General features: G+C 46.4%; 1 protein-coding gene across 4 annotated transcripts in view; it reads right to left on the bottom strand.

Annotated features, from left to right (window-relative positions):
- pikfyve (phosphoinositide kinase, FYVE finger containing) overlaps window positions 1–16085 on the bottom strand; it is a 28481-nt gene that overhangs the window by 7839 nt on the left and 4557 nt on the right. For 2 of the 4 annotated variants that reach the window (XM_036545077.1, XM_036545078.1), the window contains 21 exons: window positions 14964–15128; window positions 11380–11489; window positions 10755–10926; window positions 9672–9879; window positions 8918–8944; window positions 8543–8632; window positions 7928–8066; window positions 7647–7804; window positions 7367–7478; window positions 7041–7188; window positions 6521–6688; window positions 5675–5737; window positions 5139–5268; window positions 4329–4509; window positions 3549–3623; window positions 3338–3445; window positions 2533–2673; window positions 2151–2277; window positions 674–1917; window positions 240–340; window positions 65–136 (listed from right to left, as the gene is read on the bottom strand). In XM_036545077.1, coding sequence (XP_036400970.1) covers window positions 65–136; window positions 240–340; window positions 674–1917; window positions 2151–2277; window positions 2533–2673; window positions 3338–3445; window positions 3549–3623; window positions 4329–4509; window positions 5139–5268; window positions 5675–5737; window positions 6521–6688; window positions 7041–7188; window positions 7367–7478; window positions 7647–7804; window positions 7928–8066; window positions 8543–8632; window positions 8918–8944; window positions 9672–9879; window positions 10755–10926; window positions 11380–11489; window positions 14964–15128 — 3739 coding nt within the window. The remainder of the gene's footprint in view (window positions 1–64; window positions 137–239; window positions 341–673; window positions 1918–2150; window positions 2278–2532; window positions 2674–3337; window positions 3446–3548; window positions 3624–4328; window positions 4510–5138; window positions 5269–5674; window positions 5738–6520; window positions 6689–7040; window positions 7189–7366; window positions 7479–7646; window positions 7805–7927; window positions 8067–8542; window positions 8633–8917; window positions 8945–9671; window positions 9880–10754; window positions 10927–11379; window positions 11490–14963; window positions 15129–16085) is intronic. The other 2 variants (XM_036545079.1, XM_036545080.1) reach the window with 1 other exon arrangement.

Genomic DNA, 16085 nt, shown 5'->3' with positions numbered 1-16085 from the left:
CAGTGGGAAATGTATTATTTCATTTCTCTCCCAAAGATTTGGTATAGCCTTGTGTTTTTTTTACCTGAAACAGTATCTCTCTAAAAATATGCCCAGGGTCAAATCGTTCTTTCCGTAGAATTCCATGGTCACAATCCTGTCGCCGAAGAGAAGCAGGAGAAATAACGTGTGTAAAGAGCAGTTAGCTGGAGGGGTAGAGCTAAATCTGAAACCGTGAAGGCAGAATGCGCGGGGTTTACCAAGGGCTGACGCAGGGGTTCGGAGCGTTGCTGGACTGCGCAGAGGAGCTGCTGAAGAGCACACACAGCCGCTGATGGTTGATGGGGTTCAGGCAGTCCATCTGCAAAACACAGCTGCATAATGTGCTGGACGCTTAACCTCTTCTTTACACCCTACTGCAATGCTGACGTAGGATCAGTGTAAGGTTTAAGGCAAAAAGGGGGACCTAGGGGGCAGAGCACAATAATGTAGGAAACTAGCGTGTAGGAAATGAGAGAGTATGGAACAGGACATTAGACTTTGAGGAGCAACAATTTTTAAGAGAGGGATGGGGCATATGCATGAGGCAGCAATGTGGAATGTGACCTGTACTCCCAAAGGAATACCCACAGAGAGATTTAATCTGAGTGTTTTCAAAGTGCTCAGCAAGCACGGTCTCGGTATCCCTCCTCACCTTGGCAGCCCAGGTCATGTCGTTCTGCGGCGGCCCCCGGTCCTCCTCGCTCTCCGCCTTGGCGGGCGGCTTCGGCGGGGGCGCCTCGCGGGTCTGCGCGAAGGGGTCGGCCTCCCGCGTGCGGATGCGGCCCCCCTGGGCGCGGTAGTCGGCCAGGGTGCGGGCCAGGCTGTGGCTGCTGCCCAGCTGCTCGGCGATGCGCATGCTGGTGAGGCGGTGCGAGGGCAGCACCTGGATGGAGCGGGGCGCAGGGAGCGGGGCCCCGCCGCCGTTGGCCACGCCGCCCGGGGCCGGCGCCACCTCCTTCAGCAGCTGCCTCTTGCGGCGACCGTCCAGCTCTCGGAAGTCCTTGTTGAGCAGCGGGGAGAGGTAGACCTGCTCGGGGAAGTAGTCGCGGCTCGGGCAGCGCAGGCCGGCGGGGGTCAGCAGGAAGGGCTCCTTGAAGGAGATGAAGGGCGAGATGCAGAGGATGATGTCCTTCAGCTCCTGCCTGAAAGCGGCGGAGAGGGACTTCAGCCGGTCGTCGGAGGACGCCACCTGCTCGGCCACGAACATGCCCGTGTCGTCCTGCAGGGGGTCCCGAAAGAGCCGGGGGGCGGGGGGCGGAGGCGTCTCTGAGCCCGAGCTCTCCCGCGAGTCCCCCCGCAGGAGGGCCCGCTTGGCCCCCTCCTCCTCTGGTCCCGGCATGTCCAGGTCTGAGATAAGGAAAGGCGGGGACACGGGCGGGGGCGGTGCCGGGGGGCAGGACACCGGCGTGGATGTCATCACGTCCTGTTCCTCACCCTCAATCCCTGGGAAGGACGAGGCGGAGTCGGACTTGGCACCCTTGGGGCTTTCCCCATCCTTAAGAGAGGACTCCGAAACTGAGGGCAGCTTTTCAGGGGGGCCCTCTTGCTCCGGAGGCCCTGTGGTTCCATCTGCTGGCTGGAAGGGGTCATTGCAATCAGTTCCTCCCCCCTTCCCTTCCTTCTCCTCCTCTTCCTCCTCCTCCTCCTCCTCCTCCTCCTCACCCCCGGCGCTCTCCAGAAGGCAGGGGAAGGAGCTGGTCTTGGCGAGGCTGGGCGGCATGGCGAACTCATCCATCAGGAAGGAGATCTCCAGCTGCGAGTGGTAGGCCACGCAGATCATCAGCACGATGATCTCTTTCACCCGGGCGAGCTCGTACTCCGACGCCCCCCGCAGCTTAATGGTGCAGCCCAGATTCGGGGGGCAGCCCTCGAAGAACATCAGCGTCTTCGTCTCATCTGCAGAGGGGAATGGACACAGGATGGACAACATTCAAAGTATAACAGAAAAAACAAACACAGCAGACAAAGTAACATTTCTACATTTTAAACGGAAAGAGGGTAAAGCTAGCAGTGAGGAAGGTATTCACTGTTTGGATCAAACCACAAACTTATGATAACAGTAAGACCGTATCAGCATGCCCCTGGTATCAGACCAGACCAGATGAGTTGAGAGAAGAGAACGTGCTCACTATTGGGCAGCTGGAAGGAGTGTAGGCAGAACTTGTGGCAGGTTCCAAGGCGGGGCTTGGTCAGCAGCTGGTCCATAGACATGACCAGGTCCCCCTGAGTCATGCGGCTAACTCTGTCCAGCACTTGCTGTGGAAACGAGAGGGAAAGTTCATCAGAGAGCTACACACAGAGATCCAGAGCAAAGAGATTTATGCCTTCCCCTTTTTTTTCCCAAATTTATGATCTACAATAGTGCAGTTCCGGATCAGACAATTCAGCGATTCCTAAATGTCACTTCTTGTTTGTAAGTCCACGCACAACCTCACGGTAGAAAAAATAACAGTATAACATGCATAAGAGAGAGACACGCGGAGGAGGGAGGGGTGTGAAGGCGGCACTGACAGGCTTGACGTTGATGACCAGCGTGATGCCGTGCTCCAGTAGCATGTCCTGGGCAATGCGAGACACCGTCTTCTCCACCAGCACCAGGTTGGGCCGCACGTCTGCAATCCGCTGCACGTAGTTCTTCAGGAACTCCCGCTCCTGCCAAAGACACGGCCAACCCGATGCTCAAACCAGTGGAACCGCGCAGCCGCTGAGATACCGGCTCTACCAATCACCAGTTCCGCACCAGACTTACAAAATGATTCACGCCATTACAGCAATAACTGAGGGGGTTGCTCAGATGCAAATTATTAAGCAAAACATTTTTTCTTCATTCCAGTTTTCACAGTGGTGTCCAAATCTAATCATAACGTCAATGAACTGTACCGAAATGATGAAATTACTTAAATACTTTAAACCCTGCAACAGCATTGCCTCCAGAACAACAGCATTCATAGCTTGACTATAGCTTTGCACCAGGGGTGAGGCAGGATATTACAGCATTCATCTGTACAACCATGAGCTCACTAATCAATTACATAGACAAAACACAAGTTGGATTATTAACATATATGATCTTGACAGGGGATGGATATGTGAGCATCAAATTAACAGAGATGCACACTCCTACTTTAAATGATAAAACAAATGATCGTTATGCATCCTATCAGCAGGTAATGATCATATTTCTCCTGGACACCTCTCAATTCTTCCCTTGAGCAATAATGTTAGCTCTGACAGATCACATGCTCTGAGGTTGCTACAATGTCACGGTGATGCTGTGATAAGGTTTAGTGTTATCTGGGACAGACAGTCAACTGACCTGCAGCACAATGGGGTCGATGCAGGTGAACTTGGTCTCCTCCCTGTACAGGTACTCTATAGAACACTTCAGTAACAGAATCTTGGGGTTCTTGATGTAGGAATTCATCTGAAAATAATGACAGGAGCCACGGAAATGTACAGTAACGTGTTGTATAATCATGTTTTGACTTGCTGCTTTGAATTTTTTAAGACTCTTTAGATCCTCCTACCTTTTTATGGGCGATGTTCTTGGTGCAAACAAAACCATTCACCACAGCAGAGTCAAACTTCTTCCCTCCAGGGATCTAAGATAGGAGACATGAAGATCACTGAAATGACATTAAGGCCTGATACCAGAATGAGAAATGTGTTATAACCTCCGTTAAGGATATAATCAGTCTGTTCATCCTTCCAAACACACACGTGTAAATCATAACTTGCCACTCACTATCCTGTCTCTCTCTTAGACAATTCTCAGCCTGTGTAATTCTTCCATCAAACATGTTGTTTTCTCCCAGTGCTCTATCACCACAGCAGCAGCAACCAAACAACACTCTCCATCAGAGTGAACAGACACGAGCTAATGACTTTAATATGAGTCAATATGATTTGTGTAATTTGATCACTGATTAATTGCTGCCACTTCAACGCTCTTCAGTTCTAATGCAGGTTCCATTAACTCAATACAGTAATGGATGTAATTAAACCAAGGTGCATGTCACCGTAGCATCATAATTGCACTGTTGTAGTGAGCACGTTCACAAATACAGGCCTCATGAAACGAGGATAATACTAATAATGCTGACAGATAAGGACAGCACACCTCAGCAAGCTTATGTTAACAAACCTCTTGTGTTCCCATGGGAACACCATGGAGAAAAGACATCACTTCATACGTTTTCCAAAAATAGCCGCCGAGGCCCACGAACAGGCCATATTATCTAAGTTCCTATGGCCTCGGTGTGCGACAGATTGAGCCGGACAGGGGTTCGGCCGTCTCCGCTCCTCACCTTCTTGATGTGCACGAACTGGCGGATGTCCATGTCGTCGTCACAGCTGCGCACGTCCGGCCGCACTGTCTGAACCACCTGCCGCACCACGGGCACAATGATGTCACGCCAGGACAGCGAGAGGGACTCGCTGTACAGCAGCTGCTGCAGCAGCGCCATCATGTGGTTGTGGTTGGCAGAACTGCAGAGGAAGCCAGAGAATCTGAGTGCCAGCTGATGCTACCCTGATACTTCATAGCTAAAGTAGGCATATATAGTATATTGAGGTATACTGAGCACAAAATAATTAATTGATAAATATGGAATCCATATGTAATATATCATAAATAAATCAGCAAATCAAATTATTTTCTGTTATCATCTGTACGTAAAAAGTATTAAAAGTTCATGTTTGAATTCTTATTGAATAACACTATATTATATATGAGACAACATATAACTTCTATATATAACGTCTCATTGCAACACAGTGGAACCTGGCCAGTAGAACCCTGCCCTATGAATTTCACTGAGAAGGTAGTGAAAGTAGTCAGGTAGTAGACAGGTAGTCAGCAGTGCAGCATAGTGGTTAAGGAGCAGGACTCATAACCGAAAGTTTGCCGGTTCAATCCCCACTGGGACACTGCTACTGTACCCTTGGGCAAGGTACTTAACTCACAATTGCCTCAGTAAATATCCAGCTGTATAAATGGATAACATTGTAAAGAACTGTAACCTTTGGATAATGAATAAATGTAAATGTAGTGAATGCTCTGGCTAAACTGATTGAGTTTTATTTCAATGCTGAGAGAGAGAGAGAGAGACACTGACAGCAGTCTCTCCATGGCCTTCTTCTCTCCATTCTCCTCCCTCAGCTGGTCCAGAGAGCTGTGGTGCCAGCCCAGAGGGGTGAACAGCAGCTCCTTGGTCTTCTCCTCCACCCGACGGTTAAACAGCGACTCTGGGGAGCGAAGGGTTAACATGGGTAACCATTCCTGACTGGCCAATGTCCTCTAGAGCCTTTGATACTCCCACACAATTAATCAGATAGAACATTTTCAACAGATTCAGTCCAACAGTCCTACATGGAACCTGAAGACAAACTTTGTTTGCTCTTTCAGTTCACAAGGTCTGAAGAAGCTGTTTACTTCTTTTTTCCCCACATTGTCATAACTGGATTGAGCAGTATATGCAGCCCGCTCCACTCAGAAGAATCTACAGATCTACTTAAATCCGTGGGACAAACCAGTTCAGACCCATGCAAAGTGCTCTGCTGACAATGGCTACCCGCTCTGCTGACAATCTACCCCTCATTAGACCTCATCTAGCCACGCTTGGTGAATCTGACGAACAGCTGCAGGTCTTACCTTTGATAAAGGCATCACTGATGGAGATCTGCTGTCCCCCATCTTCTGTCACAAGGAGCTCAGCTAAAGAGCAAGGAGAGAACAGGCAATGAGCAAAGACAGGAGCTCTGCCTTTATCTGACAGCTTATCTTATAACACTGCTCAGTCCACACATGCTTGCAATGAAACTCTGATGCACACATCACCTTTGTATCTCTGCCAAGTGTATAAGCAACAGTGTATAAGTGCCAGTCAAAATCCTTTGATTTTGACTGGCACTCAGATATACGCTTGACTGTCAATGTTTTTTTCACAGTCTGAATCACTGGAAGACTGCTCAGGCTCAATCTGAAATGGAAATACTCCTATTGGTGCCACATTAAGATCCTTTTGTAGAACGTATTACAATCCAATCACCAAAGTTAGAGTTCTATAATTCAGTGTAGCTTGTGGGTTTATGCTAGAAGATAAAATAAACCAAAGATCAGAGGCTTGATGAATCTGTCTGGATTCACTTAATGCTAACTAAATTTCTACTTACACTTCAGTCCGCAAAGACATGGATGTTCTTCCAGATAAATGGCTGCAAACATGCATGAACAACCATTCTGCCCTCGTGGCAACTATTTGATGCTTTTGTATAATTTAAAAAATTTCAGTTTCACAGTGGTAAACGAACACATTCCGCACTTGAATATCAAAAAACCTGCCAAACAAGATTGACTGCACATCTGGGGTTGTAAGAAACAGCTGACTAGTGCTAGCACTAGTCTCAGAATGAGTGATGAAAGGGGGGAATTAGGGGGGAATTGGGGGGGGGGGGGATTTGGGGGGAATTAGGGGGGGTGGGGTTGTGGGTCCCACACCTTTCGGCTCGGCTGGGTGGGGGGGCACGTGGGGGTACTTGGAGTGCTTCTTGATGTGGAAGTTGACATTGTCTTGCTCCACGTTCAGGTTGATGGAGGCAGCCGAGTCGCTGTCCACTGCTGACTGGAAGCTGCTCACGGAGGTTCTCTTGCTGGGGCTAGCCGAGTCTGAGTTGGCGGGGGGGAGAAGAAACCAGCTTTAATACTGAATCAAATGCTGAAGGACTCTACACTCTGCACTATACTTTAAGTGTAAATCTGAGAGAGGGGAGCTGGGGGAAAAGACAGACAGAAGGAGGCATCCAACTTTGTGCTCTTACATATGAAACCTCTCTTAGCATGTGTCTCTTAGCACTGAGACCTCAATATTGAGAGAGAAAGACAGTTACATTCATACAATCTACAAAGTCCATCAGTACACATTGATTATATAGAGTATATAGAGTTGTGACATTTTAATCTGAATTTATGAGCTACAGGACTGACAGACAGGGGGTGCTACAAGCTTGAGGTTACACACTGGGCATAATGTAATCGCTCTCGTCTGCCAGCTGCTCCGTGTCACTGTCATCGAACTTGATGTCCTTGAACCAGGATGGCTCTGAGTGTCCCTCCAGAGAGTTGACGCTGTCACTGTCCGGAGATGGGGTCTCTGAGAACTCTGTGCTCTGAGGACGGAACTCTGAATCACCATCACTGAATCACCATCATTCTCCACAACACAGAGCAGACGATACAGAAATAGCATCTCTCAGGGGATCATATAACGTCACAGGGTTTTGCAGATGTGAATGCACAGACGAGACATTGCTTGGGAACCGTGGAAAAGAGTGTTGCAAACCATACCTGTAGGGGGCGATAGAGAGCATACTCATCCCTGAAGATCTGGTCATGGTGAGTGACACAGTCCAACCAACGTCCGTCTACTAGTGCCTGGCCTATAGCTATTGCCTGAGCCCTGCAGATGTGAAAGAAAGAGAGAGACAGACAGAAAGGGAGAGAAATGACACATTCTGTTTTTTACTGTATTGAGGCAGAGTAGTATTACTTTATTAAACCTGATGATGATCAAATTCTCCATAACTGCTTATGATGACAGTTACTGACTCCTGGGAAACAGGTATACCTGGTGGAGATGGTCCCATTCCGCAACAGCCAGTTGACCAGCTCCTTTCCCACAATGCAGTTGGGGTAGGTGCGCAGCCAGTAGCGGTGGTCCTGGAACTCCATGCCCGTGCTGTTGTGGCAGATCTTCTTCCACAGGTCCTTCAGCTGGGACGAGTCCTACCGCACAACACCAGTCAAACATCAGTGATGCGTTTCTTCGTTGAATACAAAAAAGAAAGTGGCCAACAGACCAAACAGGGAGCTGAGTGAGAGAGGGAGCAGGGCTGGGGCAGCGGGTACCAGCAGGATTTTGCGCTCGTCCTCATTGTGGTCCGGTTTGGGCAGGGCCCGGCTGGTCTGGGGGCTGATGGAGCTGTCGTAGGACGGGACCATGGAGGAGCCCGAACGGTCCAGAGACAGGTTGGTAACGCTAGCCGACCTAGGGTCAGAAAGCAGAACAAAAGGTCTTCACTGAAGCAACCCAAACATCCCATCAAATGCAGGGCATATCATTCCATTCTAGACCCTCTCCATTCAACAAGGAAATCCATACACTTTAGTCCTCGAATTTACAGTACTGGCCAGAACCTTGGACACAACTTTTATTTATTTTTACTATTTAACACATTTTAGAACAATAGTAAAGACATCAAAACCTTGAAATAACACAAATGGAAAAAAAAATCATACACAGACAAATATAAATAGTGAAGTTGATGCCCAAGAAACAAATTTCAAGCATTTAAGCATATGTCTTCAGATCAAAATGTCTTTGAATGCATGTTTTCCATTATCTTAATCAGGCGTGTCCAAACTTTTGACTGGTACTGTAAATCAGACATCAAACTAACAACTGAGACTGACCTACTGATCCAGCAATCCACACACCTGTGCACAGCGCTGCCACACACTCACCTCTTCCTCGCTGGGGATTTTCCCACGTCCTCCGGCACTGCAGTCAGCCTGGAGCTAATGCCGCTACTTTGAGACTCCTGATGGATCAGACTGGAACACACACACACACACCCACACGCAGTGGACACACACAAGCACACATATGGGAACACGCGCGTGCACGCGCGCACACACACACACACACACACACACACAGAATGTTACTTCATGTAAAAAATAATCGCAACACTTGTGTACACTACTTTTGTAACAAACAAGGCTTTGTATTAGTAAACCACATACATGCAAAAGTTCAAATTCATTAGTGGTAACAGCAAGCTTTCAACTCAAAATTTCGAGCAGAATTCTCTAGAGAAAAACAACGCTCTGACTCACTTCTTCGTTATCCCAATAGGAGTTTTTCTATGTGAGGAAAAAAGAAAAAAAGTTTTCTTTGAATACAGTAAGGCTGTATACAAATAGGTGGGACGGGGGGGGGGGCTCAATTTGATCAAGAACAGTCGGATCAAGGGATATAGGGTTCAGGATTTAGGATTTCAGGAGGCTGCAGGCAACTATCTGTAATTGATAATTACTTCCAATTAAATACGCATGCGCTATGGGATCAAATGAGTGGTATCAAAGGAAAAAAAAAATCGATAACCCACATCTTCATTTTGTTTTCGATTTGACCTCACAGAACAAAGGACAGTCACCTTTGTTTTTACAGTTTCAGTGTAGAACGCAGAACTGCAAATAAGTAGAAACTGTATATAAAATAAAAATATATCAATAAGTAACTGGTAGGTTATCAAGTTTTTCCAGCACACTCCTCTGATTTTGTTCAACTTTGGTCCAATCCACGAGGGTTCCAATTATGTTGGGCAAGAATTTAAACCACTTCTACCCCACCACAAAATAAGTACTGCAGAGCTAAAAGAGAGAGGGGTACAGGAAAAGGGGGTACGGATGAGACGTCCCAGGTGAAGCGTGTGGGGACAGGCAGGTGGGGCCATGGGGAAGCGGGAGGAGCTGAGGGGGGGCGTGCAAGGGGGGGTATGGAAGGGGAGGGAAGGGTGAGGAGGGATGGGAGTTGAGTGGGCAGAGGAAGAGGAGGAAAGGGAAAAGGTTAAAAAGGGAGCTGCTGTACCTCTGCCAGGCCAGGTCCTCCTCCAGGAAGATGTTTCGGCTGGCCTTGCGACCCCCCACGGGCGTGCGTGGTTCGCTGGGCTCCAGCACGCACACGGAGCAGGGCGAGTCCGACAGGGCGCTCAGGTCCTCCCCGATGGAGCCCGAGTCGGCCGAGTGCGCGTAGCTCAGCGCGATCTTGCGGCAGTAGGTACAGGCCCGCAGGTCGCCTGCTCACGCACACACACAGGCAGAGGCAGAGGACATCAGAGGAGGCTGGAGGCCTGCAGCGCTCAATGTTGACCACTGGGGGTGCTCTAGTCAACTAATGCACAGGTCACTGCACAGGCCTGACACAGAACAAGCAACAGCTGTTCCCAGTCAAAGCAGACCCATATTTTCCATGAGCTTCCAACAACTTTTTAATGATAAACATTGGCAATCTTGCATGTGTCTTTTATTGTAGATGTATTCAAAAGAAAAAAATGGGGCGAAATGGAATTAAGGGAGAAAATGCTTTTTCAGACGAATTATTTGAAAAAAATGTTAAAAGACCATGGGAATCCTGAATAAGAGCCAATGCTACATCTGTGGAAACAGATTCACTGAATGTACTGCTGGGAGTGAATGAGAGGAGTTGTCTTGGTCCTGTCTCTGAACGGCAAGAGTGCTGATGGGTTTTCACATCAACGCAAGCCTCTCTGCACGTGACAATCAAGGATCAGACCTCAGCTCCCTTTTCATAACTACAGGACACAATTATTCACACTGACATCAATTATATGTCAGAGCATGTGCTATTTATCATAAACGGATCAATGAATACAGCTATGCCTTTTAATAAACCATGGCATTTATCAGTACAGCATGTAAATAACATTTCACAAATGCAAGAGGCAAGTACTGATATGTTTCTACCATGCAATACGCACTTTGACTTACCGTATCTGTTAAAATAAATTTTGTGTATGTCACAATATGGTGAAGTATGTTACAATTGAGAGGAAACTGAAGTAGCGTGGTAAGAGAGACTTCTGTCTCACTCACAGCTGTTAACATTAGCGGCGACCCTCCTTCTGCGCGACGCGCCCCCGGGGTCACTCACCCGTGTAGCCCATGAACTTCCCCGGGATCTCCTGGCTGCAGCAGCGGCTGCAGAAGATCTGGCCGCACAGGCGGCAGTGGTGCCTGCGGCGGAAGGTGGTGAACTTCTCGTTGCAGTCGTAGCACTCCTTGCACTGGCTGTCCGGCATCCAGTACTGCTTCAGGTCGCTGTCCTGCAAAGCCGAGCGCGGGAGGCTCAAACACGCGGACGTGGCCCTACAGCATCTGACGCTGTGCGCTTGCTTACCAAGTATACTGTAAAGTGTCTGAAGTATCTCTACTACTGAATAGCGGGCAGCAGTGTGGCACAGTGGTAAGGAGCAGTGCTCCTATCCGTGAGGTTGCTGGTTCGATTGTGGGGCGCTGCTGCTGCATCCTTGGACAAGGCATTTTTAACCCAGCATTGCCAGTAAATACCTAGCTGTATAAATGGATAACATGGAAAAACGGTAACGTATGTAAACTGCTCTGGATGAGAGTGTCTGCTAAATGAAAATAATGTAATGTAACGTTAGCGGTGCTACGTTTGTCATCACTGCTTAGCATTACTTAGTGCCAAAAGGCTCACTTCCAATGACAAATCTGTGCATGCGTGTAGCTGAGGTGTGCTGTAGGCCTGCTCAGACCTGGCTCTTGCCCTCCATGATCTCCTTCAGCCGCTTGAGGGCAGTGCGGAGCTGCACGGCGGTGCGGGGGTCATGGCTCCCCAAGGGGGCCTCCGACTTCCTACGGCCCTCTGGAAACACAAACACACACACACACGCACACGTAAGCACAGAAGTATATGGAGAAACACACACACACACACAAACACACTGCAAACGCTCACTCAGTGATGCTGGACTTCATACCACAGGGACAGCACGTCATTGTTGGGAACACCCCATAATACCAGTCTGATCACACTAGTAGCTTAACCAGTATGTTATTGGAGAGGACCAGGCAAAACCAAGTACCGTCACACTTTATTTGAGCCACCAATTACACAGTCAGGGCAATACTTAACACCAGTCCAGAGCATCCATTAACGTTCACAGTCTGGTACAGCGACTTACACAGACAGCTTTTTCTCTAACCCAGTAAGAGTTTATGCCAGCTGTCATTAACAGGTATGAATGATGAGTGATACACATTTATTTATACGTACATCAAAAGAAAAGAAATAGACCAAATATTCCAAGCATATTCAAACATATCTGTACATTACTCTTAAACGTTAATCTTAAACAAGTATCATAATATAAAAAGTCAAAAAGTTTTGAAATTGTTTCTAGATGTAGCTTGATAACTTGTTAATTATATGGGTTGTTTTGAAATTATAATTTTCTGTGTTATAAAAACAGTGACATAAAATTCAGCACCAGGGAATAACCCTAAACCATGTCAGTCATTTGGATGTATGAAAATTTCTGCTGATGGAACCTCTGAGACAAGCAGCTCAAATTAAGGGTAACAAAAAGTACTAAATGGTACTAAACATTTCAAAACGTGTAAATGTAAAAAGTATACAAAATATATACAAATATAATATATATATATATATAATCACAAGAATCAATATTGTAATGTCTTGAAACATAGCAGAGGCCAGCATTTCAGCATGTCATTCTTTACCTGATGCGGCATTGACTGTTTTGTTAGTACAGGAAGCCACACAGTAAGCACATGCGACAGAGACGCATCAAACACACACAACGCAGTCATCGGGTTATGCAGCGAAATGGAACCTGGCAGTTAAATCCGCTGTTCAGCAACACTGCATGCCAAACCATTTTTTTTGAATATTCACCAAGAAACAGCGAGAACTCTAAGCACTGCCTGAAAGCAAACTCATAAAGCGGATCCTGTAGATCGTCAACTCCCCACTCCACTGCAAACAGAAAGAAGAACATTGCTTACGTTACTCTAAGGGTTCGCGGCGTGGACCAGCCTGTAATGCAGGAACTTATGTCTCACCAAATTTGAGCTTATTTTGCAAGGTGTCCCAAAATGAGGTCATCTCTTCTTCAAGAGGGTCACCTGTTCACCTGTCCGTGCAGATTCTTCCCTTTTTTCTAGACTGGCACTCCCTATCACTGCCCGGTATAAAGCAGCACTGATTATCACTGGGATTCTCCACCGACAGGGCCAGCTGCACCAGGTAGCAAAGCAAGGTTTTATCAAACTGCTGTCACTTAACAGTGCTGGTATGTAGTGTTGGGAGAGTGAGGGCTGATGGGTGGAGCTACCACACCAATTCAAACACACGGAGCTGAATGTTTAATACTCCCCAGGGCTAAATGCATCAATGATTGTCAAAATCTAGAGCTACTGATAGTAAATGATAGCTCTACCCCACTGTGGTGTTCATGAAGACCCCCACTGTTATTGGTATAGATCTCACACATTCAGACAGACACAGCCTAACCGTGGAGCTTTGCTCCTTTACAGGGGGACTGCTCTGTAAAGCAGGTGAAGCCTCAGGATGCAAATTCAATCATCACTGAGAAATTCTCACGCTCACCGTTTTGTTACACAGTGAGTGATCACTGTCCTCTGATCAGGTCAGAGCTCTCCCACTGTCAGACTTGCTTAAACATTGCTAGGTAGCTGTCTGGGAGAGAAAAAAATAAACATCTGCCACAGTGACTTCTTCATTCCGACCACAGAAATGAACACTGCTGAGTGGTTAATTCAATCATCGCTGAATCACTGCAGACATGAGAAATGAACTTACAGAGAAGGGGAAAAAAAAAACTTGGTCGACTTTGGTCTTCCAGTTCAGGGACTGAGTCACTGTCACAAGCAGCCTTTGCTCCTGTTATTTTCCCCAAACACTAAGTTGTCTGCCTAGACATTTTTTATACCACCTTACTGCAAAACTGTCAGAAATATCATAAGCTAGCTAACTGCATAAACTGAGAGTTTGGAGGCAGAAACATCTGGTTCTCAAAGGCGGGAATAGTGAAGCCTCCCTTTAATGCTCTCAGCAAAATCCGCCCCCATTTACATACAAACGTTTTTTTTGTCATCGAACACGCCACAGCCACTTTACATACAGATTTTCTTGCGCTCCAGTTTTTTCAACTACTATTTGATACCATTTTGCCGCCCACTTTGAAAGAGCTTAACTACTGCAAAAAAAAAAAAAAAACACATTGTGGCAATTAAATGCATTTAGGTTAGGCCCATAACTTGAATTTCACTTAATTAACCTCCGTGGAATTCTACCTCTACTAAAATTTGATGTTTGTTTTCTTCACAGTTTTTATGGATCATTTTGGGCAACCCGGAAATTTAATTTGTCAAGAGGACACACTCAATTTCAGCAATTTTAAGAACAGTTCAAGGCAATAAACTGGAGTGCAGACACCAGTAAGAGACAAACCACACTATTTCAAATATAACTACTTTCAATCATATAGTATAATATCATCATTAACATTAGACACATTTTGTGCTTTACAACAGTATTAGGAAAGATTGCTTTTTTATTTTACATATGTACCTTCCGTTGCACTTCAGCGATTTAGCTAGATTAAACTTCTTACAGTCACTTCTGAGCTAAGAACTCTATGATGCTTTTGTTTGTGAAGCATGTTATTCCATATGGAAAATCATAAACTGCATGACTGACAGCTGCTGAAAGTGGAGAGAGTGAGCTGTAGCCATGGCTGGACAGATGCAGGTACAGAAATGGAAGAAGGAGACAGAATAATGTTAAGCGTGTTCTGCGACATATGCATAACCTAATGCATTAGGAAGTAGGAAACTCAAGAACACATTTAAGACAATTCAGGGAAATCACATGTGTAAGAATGTTTGGATATGTGTGCATGTGTGGGAGTGTAAGAACCTGTACCTATGTGTCATTATGTTTGTTTATGTATGAGTGCTTGTGTATTACTGTGAATATGATTGTGTAATGACACGCTAGTTGATTCCAACAGAGCAGTTCATTGGGGGGAGGGGTGTTGGTCATGTGTGTGTGTGTTTTGTATATGTTCACATTTGTGTTCATGTGGGTTTGTTTTTATGTGCATGTGTGCATCTGTATATGTGTATGTATATTTTTGTATGTGTTCACATTTGTGTGCATGTGTACACATGTGTATGTGTATGAGCTTGTGTGTGTCTGTGTTTGCATTTGTGTTCATTTGTGTATGTGTATATGTGTTTGTTTTTGGTGTGCATGCGTGCGTGTGTGTGCATGTGTGTAATGGAGAAGTACCTGATGCAGTGGAGGTCCGGCGCAGCATTTCAGGGGGGTGTTGCTTCCTGTGTGTCCCAGAGGCGTGGAGGGAGTGGGAGGGGCTTGACCAGCTGCTGCGATCCCTCTGGGGAGATGGCACTGCTACTTCTGTCTTCTCTGCCACGGAGGGGGGCCGTCCCTCATCTGAGCACAGACCAATCAACACAGCAGGAATGCACCTCACACCCAACCACAGATAAGAGCCTCTTCTCTGCAACAGTCATTCTATATAATCTCACAGCTGTTTTATCTCATCACTCAGTGTTTATGCTAAAAGAACTCAATGGCTGAATTCAGTGTGTTTTTTAACAATACTGTACCATTTACCTGATACATTCGGTCATGATTGGACATTGTATAAATAACCTTTTTCCAAACAGTTTCTGGCCTTCCTACACATGACCTGAAATATGTGTGTCCTATATCCAGCTATCTAAAATGTCTGTTTACTTATATTCCTCTAATTAAAAATTGCTGCAACACGTAACTATGACCAGAAAACCTGAATGAGAACAAACATAAGGTTGTGTTCATAAGGAGGTAGAAATGGACAGAAAACAGGAAATACATTCACAGTCTGCACCCAGTGTTGCATCTCAATCTCAAAAATCTTCCACTTGATTGTAAACAGACAAGGTCAAATATTGCATTCTAAAGCTTGCACTTACTCTCTCTGTCCCTTAAGAGGTTCATGTTAAGCTAGTGAGCGTTTTCCTCCTAAGAAAATTCCAGCTCTTCTGCAATAATGTAATAGGATAGCCGGACAAACGGCAAGGACCACCATGTCCCACATTATGTACAGTAAGCAGAAGCCTGCTGGCCGGGCAGAGGGAGGGGCTTTTTTCACTGGACAGGAAGTGGAGGCACATGACGACCCAGAGTCCTGTGAGCTCACTCTTGGCCTCTCTCCAACAGACGGCACTCTGTCACATGATCACTCCAGAGGAAGACATTTACCCAGGCCCATGAATCAATGCAGAGTGCTGGAGGAACTCTGTGGCTCCTGAAAATTCCCCCAAGCCTCATGTGAGTGCCTGTAAACTACCTGGGGTTTATGGATAACTAGCAGAGTGCAAATAATGCGCAGCTTGTTAAAATGAC

The sequence above is a fragment of the Megalops cyprinoides genome, chromosome 14, assembly GCF_013368585.1.
Source record: "Megalops cyprinoides isolate fMegCyp1 chromosome 14, fMegCyp1.pri, whole genome shotgun sequence".
NCBI lineage: Eukaryota > Metazoa > Chordata > Actinopteri > Elopiformes > Megalopidae > Megalops > Megalops cyprinoides.
The sequence above is the reverse complement of the archived record's forward strand: the minus strand, read 5'-3'. Positions and strand labels throughout refer to the sequence as shown.